At 44.7% G+C, this 18,302-nt stretch overlaps 1 protein-coding gene across 5 annotated transcripts in view; it reads left to right on the top strand.

The window, feature by feature from the left end:
• clec16a (C-type lectin domain containing 16A) overlaps nt 1-18,302 on the top strand; it is a 34,467-nt gene that overhangs the window by 13,953 nt on the left and 2,212 nt on the right. For 4 of the 5 annotated variants that reach the window (XM_047571273.1, XM_047571274.1, XM_047571276.1 and 1 more), the window contains 13 exons: nt 1,157-1,493; nt 3,584-3,695; nt 4,212-4,312; nt 5,596-5,715; nt 5,943-6,052; nt 7,057-7,101; nt 8,853-8,903; nt 9,042-9,170; nt 9,657-9,777; nt 13,907-14,058; nt 15,678-15,882; nt 16,731-16,901; nt 18,053-18,190. In XM_047571273.1, coding sequence (XP_047427229.1) covers nt 1,157-1,493; nt 3,584-3,695; nt 4,212-4,312; nt 5,596-5,715; nt 5,943-6,052; nt 7,057-7,101; nt 8,853-8,903; nt 9,042-9,170; nt 9,657-9,777; nt 13,907-14,058; nt 15,678-15,882; nt 16,731-16,901; nt 18,053-18,190 — 1,792 coding nt within the window. The remainder of the gene's footprint in view (nt 1-1,156; nt 1,494-3,583; nt 3,696-4,211; nt 4,313-5,595; nt 5,716-5,942; nt 6,053-7,056; nt 7,102-8,852; nt 8,904-9,041; nt 9,171-9,656; nt 9,778-13,906; nt 14,059-15,677; nt 15,883-16,730; nt 16,902-18,052; nt 18,191-18,302) is intronic. The other variant, XM_047571275.1, reaches the window with a different exon arrangement.

The following is an 18,302-nucleotide window of genomic DNA, read 5'->3' as shown; positions in this document are numbered from 1 at the left end:
ATGTGAAGAGGTGAATGGATGGTTTAATAATAGGCTTTTCTGCAGCAACAGTTTTATCAGGATCACTTGGTTTTTACTGTAAGTGTCAGCATTGACATCACTGCTCTACATCTTATCATTCACCAGCTGTTTCCTGCGTGTTGTATGAATGTGAGCGAGATGCCGGTTCCAGTACGAGACCTCGCATCTAATGATCAGCGGCGTGTGTGTGTGTGTGTGTGTGTGTGTGTGTGTGTGTGTGTGTGTGTGTGTGTGTGTGTGTGTGTGTGCGCGCTGGTCATTTACTGCTCTGCTGTTTAAAAGACGAATGAGAGTGAACGGAGGGGGAAGTGCTCGAGTCGTTGCATTGTGAGAAGCATTTACTGGAAGGCTGTGAAAAGAAGTGTTTTTTGAGCACGTATGTGTTACTACGGATGCATTTTTTTAAAATTCCCGTCAGTAAAGGTCATCAGTGTTGTTGCTTTGTGGAAACAGGAGTATCCGAGTATTATTTTACTATCGGAGTTCATTTACTGCACAGCGTCTTCACCTACATTAGTATGTTTATTTATGTACCATAATACAGAGACAATAACATGGACAGAGATGGACAGATAAAAAAACAGATGCATAAAGAGATAAAAAAAAATGACCTCACAAAAGAAATAAAGTGCTCATCAACGAAGCTAAACTCCTCAGAATAACACATAATCAGTGTGAAGTTGAGAGGAAGAGTGTGGGTGAAATGAATATGTATAAAAGGAGACTTCAAATGAATTAATGATGCAGATGTTTTTGCGAAATGAAAATCTGAATGCCAAAGTAACGAACCTCTGCATGTTACAGATAATTGACTTTGTGAAGTTTAGCAACAGCATCAGCATCAGTGAAAGATTTAGAAAAGCTCCATGATTCTCTGTGGGGTTCAGGTCTGGACTCTGGTCTGGTCTCATGCTCCCTGAACCTCTTTCACGATCTGAGTTTACTAAATAACCTTTAGCTAGAAACAGCTAGAAACAAGTAGCTAAATAAGCAGCTACAATATGACAAAAAAAGCCTGAAAACGTTGACTAATAAGTGGAAAGCATCAGTTGGTCTTAAATAGGTTGTTGAAGATAATCACCGCTCTCATTAAAAAGGTTCCTCCTCCTCTCTGTGCTCCTCTTCCACCCACCAGGCCGGTGCAGGAGGCGTGCGGCGCTTCATCAAACCTCCAGAGTCTCTCGAGCGCTCCCTGGAGTTGTCCCGCCACCGAGGACGGAAGAGGACGCAGAAGAGGCCCAACTACAAGAACCTGGGCGAGGACGAGGATGAGGAACGGGCCGGGGGAGGCGGTGGCAGTGGAGGAGGAGGTGGAGGAGGAGGAGGAGGAGGACTGGAGGAGGGCTGGGACGACGACGGCGGCAGCAGAGGAGGAGAGAGGGAGAAGGGAAAAGGTACAGAGGGAATAGGAGGAGGAGGAGGAGGAGGTGGGAGTTCTAAGGGAAGCAGAGCGAGTGGTGAGACGGCGGAAGGTGAGTGTGTGTCTCTTTGGACGCAGCAGTACACAACTGTGTGTGTGTCTCTTAATGTTAATGCACCCCCCACCCCCCCACCAGAAAAGAGAGAGATCTCAGCTGAAAAGAGGCTTTGCTGCTTTTTATTTGGTCCGTTAACGTCTCGTTGCGTTTGCTTTTGCAGCTCAACTGTTGAAAACAAGTAAAAGTAGTTTCTGGATGAGTCCTCCCTCTTTCTGCTGCACCCCCCTCTCTTCATCCCCCCCATGGTTACCACCAGCTGTCCATCTCCATGGTGACACAGTGTCCATCTCCATGGTGACACGGCGTCCATCCCGTGCCCCTCACCTGTCCGCCTGTCTCTCACTGCGGCTCTGTGTGTCTTGGTTTGGTGTTAGAATGAGCTCATCCCACTCACATGAAGCGATTCCTCCTTCAGCTCCGGCAGCGACGAACACTCTCGCTTTACATCGGCGCCCGCGACACGTCGGGTTTTAGGTTCAGGCTTTTATTAATAAGTCTTCTACAACACACAAAGCTTTTCAAAACACAGATGAAATACCGTAGGATGTTTATCCTCACTCCGTGTTATTTCGCTTTTCATGAACCTTAACAAATTAGTAAGAAATGAGTCCTTGACTCAAAGATTTAAAGTGTAACTCGACTGTTCCAGTGAGACGAGTAAAATAATCCTTAAAGCACCAATAAACAGAATAGAATAAAATCTTTATTGTCATTATAAAGTGTAAAACAAGCTCAAAAAAACACAGGTTTATACAAAACAGTGCAAAGAAGGTTGTATTTACAAAGATTTACAAGCAGAAGTTAAAGTACTAATACTAAATATGTGTTGTTTTTATAGCAGCCGTGGTAAAAGTGTAATTATTTTATTTTTTTAAAGTCGGTCCATATTCTTGTTTGGACCTGGTGTTAGAAAAGACCTGTCTCCTGGTAAACACTGGTTTCTGTGACTATCCCACATCTGATCACTTCCACAGAGAAGAAACATATGAACAGTCACTACAGTAAATGAAGGAAAGTACCAACCTTCCTTTGACACCTCCTGCAATAATTAGCCCAGTTCTCTGAATTTCACTGGACTGGAATAATATGTGTAGTTTGTACATTTACTGAGAGAATCTCTGGCTCGTGACAGTTTGAATTTTAGCACCAGTCGTGATGTGGGCTGCAGAGGAGGAGAAGGTTTCAAAATGAGTTGCGTAGCATTTGGGGTGGAAACATGACACCTACCCCTGTTTAACGGATCGATAAGAGACTCGAGTTAATGAGAAACGAGCTGATATTTGCTGGAATTGGAGGAATTAAGTCGAGTCTCTTTATTTCTGCAGCACATTTTCAAAAACATCAAAAGTCAAAGTGTTTTCCAGTCAGAGCGCGTAAAAACGTTGCCTCCAGCAAAACCCAGTAAAATGCAGCGACAATGAAAAACCAAACCAGCACTTTAAAGGAGATTAAAGTGGATTAGTGGATAGTTGAGCAGGACTTAACATGGGAGAGAAAAGGAGCGTAAATAAACAACTACAAACAGCTGGTGGAAAAAACAGGTAGCAACAAAAAAAAAACAAAAAAAACACTAAAACAACTAAATAAACAATTATATCAAAAAAAAAAAGTAGCTTAAAATCAGTTACCTTAAAATGGTTTGTTAAAAACAGTTAAATAAAAACACAGCTAAAATAACTAGCTAGATAAACAGTTAAAAATCAGCTAGTTTAGAAAAACGTAAAAACTATTAGTTAAAATGTTTAGCTAAAAATGGCTAGAAAAAAAAACAACTTAAAAACAATTAGCTAAAACATGTTTAGCTTAAAAAACAGCTAAAAAAATCAGTTAGATAAAAAAATCAGCTAAAAACACTTTGATTCCAACAACATTTAATTAACTTTGTCTTAAACAGACTGAAATAATCAGAGGTTAAAACAAACAGGGAGAAGAAGAGGAATCACTTCAGACTTTACATCACAGCCACTGATGATGATGATGATGATGATGATGATGATGATGAAGATGATGAAGATGATGATGATGATGATGATGAAGATGAAGATGATGAAGATGTGAATAATCTGGAACATGAATGTTTGCAGAGATTGAGATGGTGGTGATGGAGAAATGTAAAGTGTCGGAGCTGACGGAGCAAAACATCACAGACGAGGAGAAGACGGCGGCAGCAACACGCACACACACACAGAGGAGCAGGTACACACACACACACACACACACACACACACACACACACACACACACACACACACACACACACACACACACACCACACACACAACCCACACACACAGAGGAGCAGGTACACACACACACAGAGGAGCAGGTACACGCACACACACACACACAGAGGAGCAGGTACACACACACACACACACACACACACACAGAGGAGCAGGTACACACACACACACACACACAGAGGAGCAGGTACACACACACACACACACACACACACAGAGGAGCAGGTACACACACACACACACAGAGGAGCAGGTACACACACACACACACACACAGAGGAGCAGGTACACACACACACACACACACAGAGGAGCAGAGGGAGGTGGATGGACTGATGGTCTCTCTTCTGTCTCCCCCGCCCCCTGTGTCCCCCCGCCCCGTCCCCCTGTCTTGTCTCCCCCCCTTGTCCCCCCCCCCCGTCCCCTCTGTCTCCCCCCCTGTCCCCCCCGTCCCCGTCCCCCCCTGCAGACCCTTCCTGGACATGGTGTACAGCGCGCTGGACTGCACGGCTGACGACTACCACGCCCTGTTTGTCCTGTGTCTGCTTTACGCCGTCTCACACAGCAAAGGTCAACACAACCCGACACAAACACCTGACACACTCTTTGTTATTAAGACACAGGAACATGAGACAATAATAACAACTGGAGCTGGTTCCTCAACGAGGAGACGTTTGTTTGTCGTTCATTTGTCCCACGTATGTTAGATTTCTCTGTCACAGCAGCAGTAAAGACAATATACAAAAAATAAGAAAACTGATATTATGTGTGTTTGAACCGTGTGGACTGGAAATAAAAAAAAAAATGGAATATAATTGCTAATTACAAGATTTTAAAATGGAGATCAGATAATATATCATTTGCCTTTATTCCTCCCACAGCGGCAACTTCTCAGCATCACATATATGAGAATAAGAACATAAAGAAATACAGGCAGCGTTCCAGTAACATAGATAAGCTTATACACTTATCATCCCACATGTACAGTTTCTATCATTGTTTCGTGTATTCTGGAAGATTTGTTTCTGTACTTTTTTGTTGGGTTGATGGATGCAGACGATTTCTTCTCATTTTTAAACATAAACATATATTGTTGAGTGTTTTCTGTGTAATAATCAGTCAGAAATATAAAAGACCTCGTTTCAGGTTAAATTTAGAAGAATTAGCTTTTAAAGTTTGAAGCTTTTGAACATTTCTCAGATTCTAGATGTGACTCTGCATTGTCTTTGTGATAAGACATAAGAGACGTTTCCTTCTGATTTCTGTCGAGCTGAGGTCAGTGTGAACGTCTCTCCTCCTTTACTCTGGGTTTCTGTTCAAACCGTATGCGGTGAAATATCAGAGCCTGAAATAATGAAATAATGGACACGATGCACCGTGTGTGTCGTCCTCCGTCCAAACCACTGCTCAACTTGTCTCTTCTTGCCTCTTTTTAATGGTTTAAGATAAAGAACGACTGGAAAATATGTGGAGACAGATGCTTAGAAATCCAGGGAAATAACAGCGTCGGGTCCATTTAGGCTTTAGTCTGAGTCGACTGAACCTTCAGATCCTTTTCTGCAGCGTGTCCACATTTCTACCTCTCTGCTGCTTTTCATGCTCCACCATGATCTAACTTTCATTCTGCACATGTTGTAAATGTTTTAGGATTGTTTGAGTGCTGAGGATTATAACTGTGTCTGTAAATACTCTGACGTTCCTTCCTGCCTGTTATTAAGGTCATAAATGTGAATATTAATCCTAAAATTAACCTTCTCTCTGTGCAGCTAATTGCGCCGGATGCTTCTCCCTCGTTCCAAACAAAGCTCCAGGGTCGGATTGAATAACTCGTCTTTGTTCCGACATGTTCGCAGGCATTAACCGGGATCTGCTGGAGCGTCTGCAGCTGCCGGTGCCGGACCAGGAGAAGAGCTCGTACAGCCTGGTGCTGGTGGAGCGGCTCATACGGATCATGAACCAGGCTGCACAGCCAGGTGCTGCTGCATGAGTCCGAACCATGAGTCAGGACCATGAGTCCGAACCATGAGTCAGGACCATGAGTCCGAACCATGAGTCCGAACCATGAGTGAGGACCATGAGTCAGGACCATGAGTCAGGACCATGAGTCAGACTGTTGTGGTGTTTTATTTGGACTTTTCCCAGAGGAATAGAGTCACGTTCTAAACTTTAATAACCGTTATGTGTTGTGTTTCCCGTGTAGATGGGAAAGTGCGTCTAGCGACGCTGGAGCTGAGCTGCCTCTTGTTGAAACAGTCCGTCCTGTCTGGGAACCAGTGCATCATCAAAGACGTCCACCTGGCCTGTCTGGAGGTACGAGCTCCTGTCGCTCCTCAGATACAGATCATTCATCTGTGGTTTAGTTGTGACATGTTTTCCTCCCCCACACCTTCACCTTTCCTCCTCTTCCTCCTCGTCCTCCTCGTCCTGCCGCGTGCTCTGGCTTGTTCGTCTCCTCCTCCTGGGAAACTCTACGTTTCCTGATGTGGCGCTAGAATGATTCTAGTCTTCACGCCGACTTACAGGAAGTGAACGCGCTGCTTTTCAGGACGAAGGTTTTCACATAATTCGCCGTTTTAAAAGTGAAACCGTCCCTCTGTCATTTAACAGTCAGCGTTTCCAGCTGCTGTGTCGTGGTCTTACATGCCGCTGGTATCACTTTTATCTCTGGGGTTTTTCTGCTGGAAGAATTTCCCACCTCTGACACGGTTTAACGTTAATCATCAGACCCTTTAAACGGGGGCACGGCCTCCTTCTGACAGACTGCTGACGTTTCTGCTTCGTGTCCACTGCATGTAAACCGAGAGCTGACCTTTAACCTCTGCCTCAGGAGCAGCACATTTCCCACATTTACTTCAGACACATAAATAAAGTCTGTTGGTGCCGTTCGTCGGCCTCGGACACGTCTCAGCGGAGCCTCTAAATCTGAGCGAGGGATTCACTTTGTTCCACGTGTAACTGTAAATAACTTCTCTGTGTCTGGGAGGACAGTATCTGAGACATCCAACCGTCTGCTCGTTGTTAAATTTAGAAATGGTTGACAGAAGATATTTACACACTTATTACCTCATATCATTCCTATGAAAACAGGTTACTAAGCAAATATTCTTGGCACACGTTGGCCTTTCTCTGGAACAGATATGAATCAGAAGTATTTCCCTTTATGAGTCCAGCTCTGGCCTTCACACAGCGACTCTTTATCTGCTCTGTTAATTGTACTAAGGAAAAGTGGAGTTTTATGGGAAATATGTGAAAAGATGTCGTGTCCCTGCATGTGAACAGAACCCTGAGCCTCATGTGTCTGTGTTTCCCTGCAGGGCGCCAGAGAAGAGAGTCTGCATCTACTGCGGAGATTCTACAAGGTGAAGCAGACATGTGTTTATTTATCTACCAACACACACACACACAAAATGATGCATGCAACAAAAGATGCAGAATATTTCAAGAGAAAATCAGATGAACAAACAGGAACCATGATTGTAAGTTAAAACCAAAAGGAGGAAGGCAACAGAGCAGCAGCCGTTTGGGAGATAAATCCAGTTCTTCTTGAAAATGTTGTCAAAACAAAAGCAGAATCAAGAACCGTTGTGTTTTGTTTGTAAGTGAAAGTAAAACCCCCAGAGATAAGTTTTCATTGTGTGACTTAGACCCTGACTAGAACTGAGGCTGTTTCTGTGAAGGTGCTGCAGACAAACTGAAAGCTTTTCCATACGCTACATAACGTCACGCTTAAAGCCCGTATGCACAGCCTCCTCTTTCTGTTTCATTTTGATCCGCTTTGGAATTAGTTCTATTACAACATGTGGGAAAACATGTCGTTGGCCAAGATGTTGACTCCAAACATGTGTCAGTGTTGTTCATCCACTTAGAAGTTTGACCTGTGGCTTTTATGTGAGTGTTGGGTTTGGTTTAAGTATTATGTGGAAAACCAGACCTATCTGGAAGTTTGAACAAGCTGGAAACTGTTGTTGAACACACCTCTGGGACCCTCCCTGAAACAGACACGGGCGTAAAGACGAAACTTAAAGGTGACAGATTAACAGAAATTACTTCCTACACTTTCTACAGTTGCAAAATATCTGAGTCTTTTCTTTCTCAAGCTGCCGGTGGCGTTTCAGCTGAATTCAAACCTGGATTTTTCTTAGTTACGCCACAGCAGCAGGCCTCCGTTTCTTCTTTTGTCATCTGACCTGGTATCACTTTCTTCTTCACGCTGGTTTGAGTTTCGTCTGCTCCAGACGTCCTGTGATGGAGCTTTTTATTCGTGCAGGACTAGTTTCTACCTGGAGACCTGTGGTGATTAGTGACGTCTCTGATCTTAATCCTCCGAGAATCAAACATGTCTGTAAAATTGTGAAAAAACACACTTTTGCTTTTTCTCTTGAGAATAATGTGGAGACGTCTCTGGCACATTCACCCATTAAATCAGCCATTAATGTGTTCGTCTGCTTTAAATACGAGTCTCATCACATATTGTTCAGTATCGGCTGAGAATTTACCAAATAACTAACGTATTCAGAACGTGCAGCTTCTCCTCGGACCTGAGTTTCTGTCCTGTGTGAATGAGCCTCATGAAACAGACATGGAGTATAAAATGTGAATGACAGGACAGACTCCAGCTTATTCTCCTCTACAGATGTAGATTTTAGGTTTGTGTTTGGTGAATATGATGAAGAATCGACATCCTCCCGTCAGATAAAGCTCAGTGTGTTCGTCACATGAAACACAAACCGTCTGTGTCCTGAGACGCTCAGCGATGCACATCCTGACGTTTTTTTTGTTTTGTGTCGTAACATCATCCTGTGCATGGACGTCCAGTTCTCACGAGCTCCACGCTCCAGATAAGGAACTCCTTATTCTGATCTTATTGCACGCTACAGCAGAAGAATGTGGTCACGCCAGGGACGCCGTGTGATCGCTATCTGGCGGCCTGTGCTCTGCCTTTACCGACGCATGAGTCAGCGACGAGCAGCTGGTTTCACTGGAGATGAATCCACTGATCAGCTTCTCATTCAAACCATTAAATGTTTACAATCCCTGCAGACAGTCAGTCAGTTTAAAGTTAATAATGCGTTTCTTTCTGAATGATTATTATTGTTCTGTGTGGTCCCAGGGTGAGGAGATCTTCCTGGACATGTTTGAGGATGAATACAGGAGCATGACGGTTCGTCCTCTTCTTCCTTCTTTAAACTGCTGATGTTTCCTGATGTTGTTTCCTGATGTTTCCTGATGTTTCCTGATGTTCCCTGATGTTCCCTGATGTTTCCTGATGTTTCCTGATGCTCCTCCGCTCCGTCTGCAGAGTAAACCCCTGAACGTGGAGTACCTGATGATGGACGCCTCCATCCTGCTGCCGCCCACCGGGACGCCTCTGACCGGCATCGACTTCGTGAAGAGACTTCCCTGTGGAGACGTGGAGAAAACTCGCAGGGTTCGTTCTGACTTTAACCGTGAACTTTAACAGGTTTTCAGCAGCTCTCAGGACAAGAAGACAACTTTTATCATCATTCTTCTTCTCTTCCTTTTTCTTTCCCTGTTCTTTCTCATATTCATCTTTTCTTTCATCTCCTCCTTTTTCTCTTTCTTCTCCCCTTCGTTCTTTTTTCCTCCTTCATCATCTGTCATCTTCCTCTTCTTCTTCTCTTCTTTGTCTCCTCCTCCTCCTCCTTCTTCTTCGTCTGTTCTGTCTCCAGTAGATGTGATGCTCGTCTTCATCAGTAAACTTCACATACACATTTTATTTAGTCTCCATGGAAACGGTTCAGTTTGAATCTCTGGTCTCAGACTCAAGGATGCAGATAAAAATGTTTAAAGTCTGTCCTCTCCTTCCTCCCTGTCCTCCCCGTCCTCCCCGTCCTCCCTGTCCTCCCCGTCCTCCCTGTCCTCCCCGTCCTTCCCGTCCTCCCCGTCCTCTCAGGCGATCCGCGTGTTCTTCATGTTGAGGTCGTTATCGCTGCAGCTTCAGGGGGAACCAGAGACTCAGCTTCCTCTGACCAGACCTGAAGACCTCATCAAGACAGACGACGTCTTAGACCTCAGTAAGACACACAGAGACACACAGAGACACACAGAGACGTCCTGAGACATCCTGAGACATCCTGAGGGGAGGGGGGTGATAGCGTTCCCTTCCGGGGGCAGATTGGCAGCACAAAAAGTTTCAACACATAATAACTTTGATCCCAAACACGTTTATACAAATAACAATGACTTTTCAAAAGGAGTTAAGATTTTATTAGTGAGACACTTGGACTCAGATAAAACATTTACTCTCCTGAAGCCTGGACGTAATGGACTTTATCGTGGATGTGAATATATTCAGAGATAACAGACTTTGAAGTTGTTCCATGTTCTCGGAGCAGAAAATCTAAAAGCCTTTTTCCCCCGTTTCTGTTCGGACCTTAGGAACATTTACATGATAAAAGTCCTGTGGGTCCTGTTATTTAACATTAGAAGGATGATAAATAAGCAGGAAACAGAACAGAAGAAGTTTTCTCCTGAAACGATTGTTTGACAGTTTTCATGAACAAACACACTCGTAAATGTTGCTGGGAGAGTTTACGAGAAGAGATGAAAAACGATTTCCTGGCTGATGATCCACCAGCTTTTAAAGCTACACGATAAATGTGTTTTAGTGTTTAAGGCAGGAAGCTCCTTCACATCCATTCACATGTTTAGAGCTGTTGCTCAATGGTTTAATCTTAATCATCTTTGCTGCTACGCGATAGATTTCTTAGAATAATAATGAGGTAGTTCATGAAGTCGGGGGGTAATGACTTTGTAGTGGGCACCGGGTTAGATAGTCCTGGCCTTTAATGTTATGACTCTGCACTTTCTGTACTTTTTGGAAACACATTTGGTTCATGATGTAAAGCTGATGGAACAAACCTGTGACACAGCAGCGTGACTTTTACTGTTTATCGCGGCGTCTCGGTTCGTCCTCGTTTAAAGACGTCTGGATGGAAACACTGAAACCAAACCTCTCCCTGTGGCTTCGCTTTCAAGAATAATTCAGTGGCTGAAACTGTGCCTGGTTTACTTTAATAATATCACTTTAACCAATCTGCCAGGTTAATACTGACTAAGAACGAGCCTCTGACTGAGTAGCTGTGGCAAGTGGGAGGGGTTTTTTCCTTTGTGTTTAAAAAGTTTGTAACCTCCCACTCACAACTTTGAGTTTATTTTCTGACCATTAGGCAGCTGCCGCCCACGTTTCAAACACACAACACTTAACTCTCTGCGGTTCCTCTTACAAACAGAAGGTCACGTTGAGACTTTTCGTTTTCTGGTGTCGATGAGTTCGTCCTGTTCTTCACATCTCAGGGAAACATCGAGGGAATCTCTTCAACTTTGGTCCAGATGTCCTGGAGACAGAGTGGAATTTTTATTTTCTGGTTTTGATTAAATAATTTCTCCCCCTCTAACACATACAACTTTTTGTAGTTGACTGATATTTATCAGGCGGAACGAGCATAAATAAGATATTGCTGGTGTTTGGATGGAGATATGTCCTCTTCCTCTGCTATGAGCTTATCACGGTGGATCTGGTGGTAGGAACCACAGCGGTGGGCGGCTTCTCCTTCAGCCTGGGAACGGATCCGTTAACCTGCTGCCACTAGCTGTGTTTCCATGACAGATTATAAAAGGTGTTTTGAGAAGGAGCTGTAACTCATCACAGCAGAGAAAAGACCAAATGAACTGGTCTCATGATGTCATCTCTAGGGAAATGCCAAAAAAGTGTTTCCATTGCACTTTTCTGATAAACTGATATATTGATAGGTCTGAAAAACCACCTGAGAAAAAAATGCTTTAATGATATTAGAGAGGTTTTTGGAAATGTGGGCGTTTCATTTACCAGCTTTTATGAGATATTTCTAGGGACAATAACTGATTCTGGTGTCGTGTGTCCGTGTTCGTGCAGAGACTTTATGTCTCATATCTCACGAACACCTGGAGGGAACCTCTTCACCTTTGGTACAAATGTTCTGTAACCTGAGTAGAGTTTAAACCGGTTCTCTGGTCTTAGTTGAATAACTTCCGTCCATTTAACGGATAAAGATATTTACTCTGTAGTTATACTGGACGAGCTGATATTCATCCAGTGAAAAGAGTTGATTATTGGCAGCGTTTAGTCGACGTTAGGAAAACTATTCATCAACCTGCTGCCTCTGATTCTAGTATTTTCTGTCTCGTCATCGTCTCCCTCAGGGTTTGGGAGGTTGGGGTGAGATATTTCCAGGGATAAACTGACTCTAGTATCGTGTGTCTCGTCATTGTGGAGCTTAGAAGTGTTTGTGCAGCCGGGTTGATCAGGGACTCCTGAGGGCTCCAGAGATTATTACCAGGGACAGCGAGTACTGAACTCTTTGAGGCGTAGCAGCGGTTCAAGTCTCATCTCTACTTTGTGTCTTGGGAAGAACAGAATGTGTCTGATTTCAACATCCCAGGTCTAAAAATAAGAGTCAAACATCATGTCTGAACGATTCCTCCTCCTCCTTCTTCTTCTGTGAGGAGGGCGGAGTCTGAACTGTACCTCATGAAACCAGACGTAGAAAGGTGTTTCCCTGCAGTCTGTCTGTTTGGACGTGCAGTAGTTTTGTTTTTTATTCACCGTCCCACGTCTTCTAAACTTTCTGAACGTCCTTCTGTAGAATTTAAATTGAGACAAAACGGGGGAGGTGGGAGGGTTCTTTCCCCGTTTGAATTTTAGTGTCTTTGACCGTTCGGCTCTTAACTCTGTTTCCCTAGAAAACCGGGGACTGCAGGTGCATCACCCCCCGATGTCTCGGGAGTTCCTGGTAACTCCCGCTGGTCTTTTATTAGCCCCAGGGCTGAGGCGACAGCGTGAGCATCAGCAGCTGTCTGGCCCTCAGGAAAACACCAAAGATATAAGTCAAAGAGGCTCTGGTTTGATCATTAGATCATTAGTCACGGGACCGAGTGAAGCTAAATACAGTAAAGAGGAAGGGACTGTAAGAGAAACTCGGAGGGGGGGTGGGGGGTTGTACGTCAGCCTGGTGCATTTAGAGTCATGATGGGTGATATTTAAACCAAAACCTGTGGTGTCACATCAGGTCATCATCACTTCCACATTCACTTCAGACGCAGGAGGTTTTGTGGTAAAGCTGAAGTGAGGGGGCCGAGGTGTGGGCTCATGGTTTTCTTATTCATGCTCCTCCCAGACAAGTGGGCGTAAAACACCTTCGCCGTCCTTTTAAAGTTCATCACTGAATGTTCAGCGTCTCAGCGTCGTCTTTATCTTAATACTGAAGGTATCGAAGTTCCTTCTCTGGAAGCAGCTGCTTTCTCAGAGGTTCCCTATAGCACATTCATAGCCCCCACCGAGGCTTTTCCAAAGAAGATGACACACTCAGCGTCAAACAGGAAGTGATTATACAAATAAAATTTGTGTTATTCTTGGTATCCACTCAGGCTGGGCACCCTTCAGCGCAGATTAATTTCATTTCAGTTTCAAACCAGTTTTACTTCAATCTCATGTCGTCACCGGTTTCAGAGGTTTGTGGTATTTCCCTTCAGGTTCTCATCTTGTCATGTGTCTTTGCTTTTGTCCTGATTCCTTTATGACTGGAGGAGGCAGGAAATCATGTGGAGGTTATTGGATCTTTTAATCGTCCTTTTCTAGACCCGGATCCACTGATCTGTTAATGTTCTCGTCGGTTCCTGGGACTGACCAGAGTTTTCTGGTATCAGCGCTTCTCTTCCTCTCACGCTTCTTTTTTTTTTTTTTTAGGAAAAGTCTAAAGCATTTTTGTTTTTCCAAGAACACGGAGACAAATAATAATTCCCTGAAACTAACTGGATGTGAGAGAAGCAGAAGCTGGAGCGTGACCTCATTTATTCATGAAGTGTAACTCGATATGTTCCATGGGAAATAAACATCAGCTGTGTTTGTGTTTCTCACTGAAACAATAATGGGGGGGCGAGATAGATACACCCATCAGCCATAACATTATGACCACTATCATTGAGAAAGTCTCCCTGACTCTAAGTCCATTGAACTCATTGTGGTGGAGACTATTATCCTCCTGAAGGAGGCCGCAGATATCAGAGAACAGCTCAGCTACGAGCTACGTGCTAACATAACATCCACCCGCTAGAACAGCGGCCAAAGATGCTCACGGTCTCTGCGTCCGTCTGTGTCTCCTCCAGATAACAGCGACCTGATCGCCTGCATGGTGGTCAGTAAAGATGGCAGCCAGGCCCAGAGGTTCCTGGCAGTCGACGTGTACCAGATGAGTCTGGTCGAGCCGGAGACCAAACGCCTCGGATGGGGAGTCGTCAAGTTCGCTGGCCTCTTACAGGTAAGACCCCGTCAGCCCCTCCCTCAGTATAACATGCACCACAGTAATAAAACAATAAGGCTGAGCTCATAGTCCAGCGCCTCCTGGTGGATCATCAGTTCAACAAGTTCTTTAAGACCAACTGATGCAATGAGGAGCTTCTCGTTTCCTCCACATCCCGTAGTGATGGTGGAGGAGATGTTAGTCTGGTGGAGAAGATGTTAGTCTGGAGGAGGAGAAGATGTTAGTCTGGTGGAGAAGATGTTAGTCTGGAGGAGGAGAAGATGTTAGTCTGGTGGAGGAGGAGATGTTAGTCTGGTGGAGGAGATGATGTTAGTCTGGTGGAGGAGATGTTAGTCTGGTGGAGGAGATGTTAGTCTGGTGGAGGAGGAGATGTTAGTCTGGTGGAGGAGATGTTAGTCTGGTGGAGGAGATGTTAGTCTGGTGGAGGAGGAGATGTTAGTCTGGAGGAGGAGATGTTAGTCTGGAGGAGGAGATGTTAGTCTGGTGGAGGAGGAGATGTTAGTCTGGTGGAGGAGGAGATGTTAGTCTGGTGGAGGAGATGTTAGTCTGGTGGAGAAGATGTTAGTCTGGTGGAGGAGATGTTAGTCTGGTGGAGGAGATGTTAGTCTGGTGGAGGAGAAGATGTTAGTCTGGTGGAGGAGTTAGTCTGGAGAGGAATGTTAGTCTGGAGGAGGAGATGTTAGTCTAGTGGAGGAGGAGATGTTAGTCTGGTGGAGGAGATGTTAGTCTGGTGGAGGAGGAGATGTTAGTCTGGAGGAGATGTTAGTCTGGTGGAGGAGGAGATGTTAGTCTGGTGAATGTTATCCGGGTGGAGGAGGAGATGTTAGTCTGGTGAGATGTTAGTCTGTGGAGGAGATGTTAGTCTGGTGGAGGAGATGTTAGTCTGGTGGAGATGTTAGTCTGGTGGAGGAGGAGATGTTAGTCTGGTGGAGGAGGAGATGTTAGTCTGGTGGAGGAGATGTTAGTCTGGTGGAGGAGATGTTAGTCTGGTGGTGGAGGAGATGTTAGTCTGGTGGAGGAGGAGATGTTAGTCTGGTGGAGATGTTAGTCTGGTGGAGGAGGAGATGTTAGTCTGGTGGAGGAGATGTTAGTCTGGTGGAGGAGATGTTAGTCTGGTGGAGGAGGAGATGTTAGTCTGGTGGTGGAGGAGATGTTAGTCTGGAGTCAAATCATTGGCTGCATCAAGCAGAGGAAACATCTAGAAACTACTGAAACTGGCTTAAGACCTTTATTCCAGACTGGAAGGATCGTGGAGAACCATGGTCTTGTGTGTGTCCTTGTCGTTGCTTAGGGACCTTTTATTTTGGTGAAGTAGTATATATTTATCTATATTTATCTTGCCTTCATTTGTTCCTTTTTCATTCCCAGCAGCTCGTCCTTATCATCTGATCTGACGTTTACTAGTTTGTTGTTTGGTTTTCTCTAGAACTATGTCAGGTTTCCATGTAGAGAGCAGATACAGTCGAGTTCTCGGTATTTTGACCATTCTAGACCCGCTTCCTTATACTTCACACGGCTACAGTTCGTCTCACCACAAACTGTATCACACGACAGAACGCAAACTGCTGCTTTTAAAGATGTATTTATATTCCTCTCCTGAACCTCCTGAAACCCAGGACATGCAGGTTTCTGGCGTGGAGGACGACAGCCGAGCTCTGAACATCGTCATCCACAAACCCAGCTCCAACCCTCACGCCAAGCCGCTGCCCATCCTCCAGGCCAACTTCATCTTCGCCGACCACATCCGCTGCATCATCGCCAAGCAGCGTCTGGCCAAAGGGCGCATCCAGGCGCGACGCATGAAGATGCAGAGGATCGCAGGTGAGGAGGTTTCATTTACAAGAAAGAAGCATTAAAACAGAAACTCGTTGTTTCCTCAGAAACATAAAAACAGAAGTACACACCAAAATAAAATAAATCAAAAAGCAAAACAATAAAAAGTGAAATCATGAACAAAAGCAGGAAAGTCCATTTGACTTATTTAAAAAGAAAGAGGTCTGAAAACCCAGTTCATTAAATTTAGAGTAAATGACACAAGTGTCCAGCAGAAGTGAAAGTCAATCTGCTCATTAAGAGCGTCACACTTTCAGTCATTTCCCTGAATTAGATGCTGTTTCTTCTTCTTCTTCTTCTTCTGAGTTTAAAAAAGAACTGACTTCCTCCATCCTCATTAGTCTTATCTCAGTTTATCTCTGTTATTTTCTTCTTCCACGTTAATTCACAGAAACATTCACAGGTCTGATTTATGTGAAGTCTAAGACTTTTAAAGCTTTGTCCATGATACTGATTCATTACACCGTGTTCTTTTTTTTTATTTTACCAGATAATACTTAGTTTTTATTTTATTTCATGTTTATTTTTACTTGTGGTTCTTTAGAGTTTGTTTGATGTGTAACTCATGTTCTGTGACTGAGTTATTCCCCTCGCGGATCACAGAGTCTAAATGTGTTGTAGGTAAATAGTGACGTAGGGTCAGTCTTGTCCTACTTCCTCTCTCTCTGTGGTCTGGTTCTGTAGAACAACACAAACATGAAATCCTGCTAATGCAGCAAACTGGAGGAGGATGTGAACCCTGCAGAAATAAAAAACAATAATAGTTTCAGGTTCTCTCTCAGTGGAGAGAAACCGCAGCATTAAACCGTCCTCCTCTGTGTGTTTGTGTGTTTTAGCTCTGCTGGACCTGCCGGTTCAGCCCAGCGCCACCGAGGTTCTGGGTTTCTCTCAGACGGGCAGCGCGTCGCCCGGCGGCCTCCCCTTCAGGTTCTACGAGCAGTCCAGACGCGCCCCCAACGACCCCACGGCCACCAGATCCGTGTTCGCCTCCGTGGACAAAGTCCCAGGTGATTCACAAAAACTGATTCACAAAAACTTCAAGAGTCAAACTCATCCTCCTCTTCAGTTATTATGAAAGATCTGACGTAGTCATTTACCCTTTAAATCCTAAACATGAAACGTGGTTGATATTAATAACCACCCTCTCACATCAGCAGATAACATGAGTATGAAGTATGAAGCACAGCTGGTGCAGCTTCTTTTATTTATCAGTTGTTACTGCAGAGATTCTTCCTCTGATTAAGTCTCTGCACTTTTAGACTGAAGCGTGTTTTGGTCACAGCTCCGTTAAGTTTGATTTATTGCTGCATAAACAGGACCAGGGTTCATGTCTGGGTTGGAGATTCTTCTCCACATGTCGTGGTTCAAACTAAACGAAGCGTTGGTGAAAACCCTGGTGATGTGCTGCACGCGGCTGTGGTCTAGACCCGGTATCTGGAGTCTGGTTGGTTGGTTTTCAGCTGGACTGGGGCTGTGAATGTGTTTTATCTGAGGATTGTACCATCTAGTTTTATATGCAGCTCAGGAGGCGTCTTTAGGTGGACGTGTTAGTAGATTTCTGTCTGACTCTGGATGAAAACTCATCCCTGCAGAAGGAAGGTCAGTGCACAGACGAGACGAGTCAAAGATCAAGAATAAAATCAAACGTTAATAAATCTGGTGGACACAAAGGAAACCTGCATCACCCACCAAGAATCTAGAGCATCTAGAGCATCTAAAAGCATCTAGAGCATCTAGAGCATCTAGAGCACGGCCCAACACAGGCTCCAGTCTGACCAAGCGTTTATATATGAAACCCTCAGCTGTCATGTGTCAATTCACACATTATCTCCTGTTTCCTCAATATGTTTAATTAGTTCTGTCACAGATGAGCAGCCTGATGGATTTTCCTCAACTCTAATAATGTAGGAATAATAATAATAAGGTCCTAATGTAACAGGTCTGTGTATGAGCTACCAGTATCTCTCATAATAATAATAATAATAATGATAATAGTATTAATGATGCAGGACGGTGCAGTTTGACCAGTTTACACCAGTGACCATGTGTCAGGTTGAAGCCTGAGGACCAGTTTCCACGTGGACCCCTTTGCCTGGTTTGTTTGTGCGTGTGCTGCACTGATTCAGGGTTGAATAACGCCGTGTTGCATCGTCCGCAGGTTTCGCGGTGGCTCACTGTGTACCTCAGCACACCCCCTCACCCCTGTCCTCCCCCTCACCTCCCTCCAGCGGCAGCGGGAGCACAGGAAGGTGTGACTCCGTTACAGCCAGCAGCACATCAGCCCAGAGCCCGACAGGTGAACGACACACCAGCCTCTAATCACGTCCACACGTCCTGCTCCTCCTCCTCCTGCTCCTCCTCCTCCTCCTGCTCCTCCTCCTCCTCCTCCTCCTCCTCCTGCTCCTCCT

Source organism: Mugil cephalus, chromosome 20, assembly GCF_022458985.1.
Source record: "Mugil cephalus isolate CIBA_MC_2020 chromosome 20, CIBA_Mcephalus_1.1, whole genome shotgun sequence".
NCBI classification, from domain to species: domain Eukaryota; kingdom Metazoa; phylum Chordata; class Actinopteri; order Mugiliformes; family Mugilidae; genus Mugil; species Mugil cephalus.
Note: the sequence above shows the minus strand (reverse complement) of the source record. Positions and strands in the feature narration are given on the sequence as shown.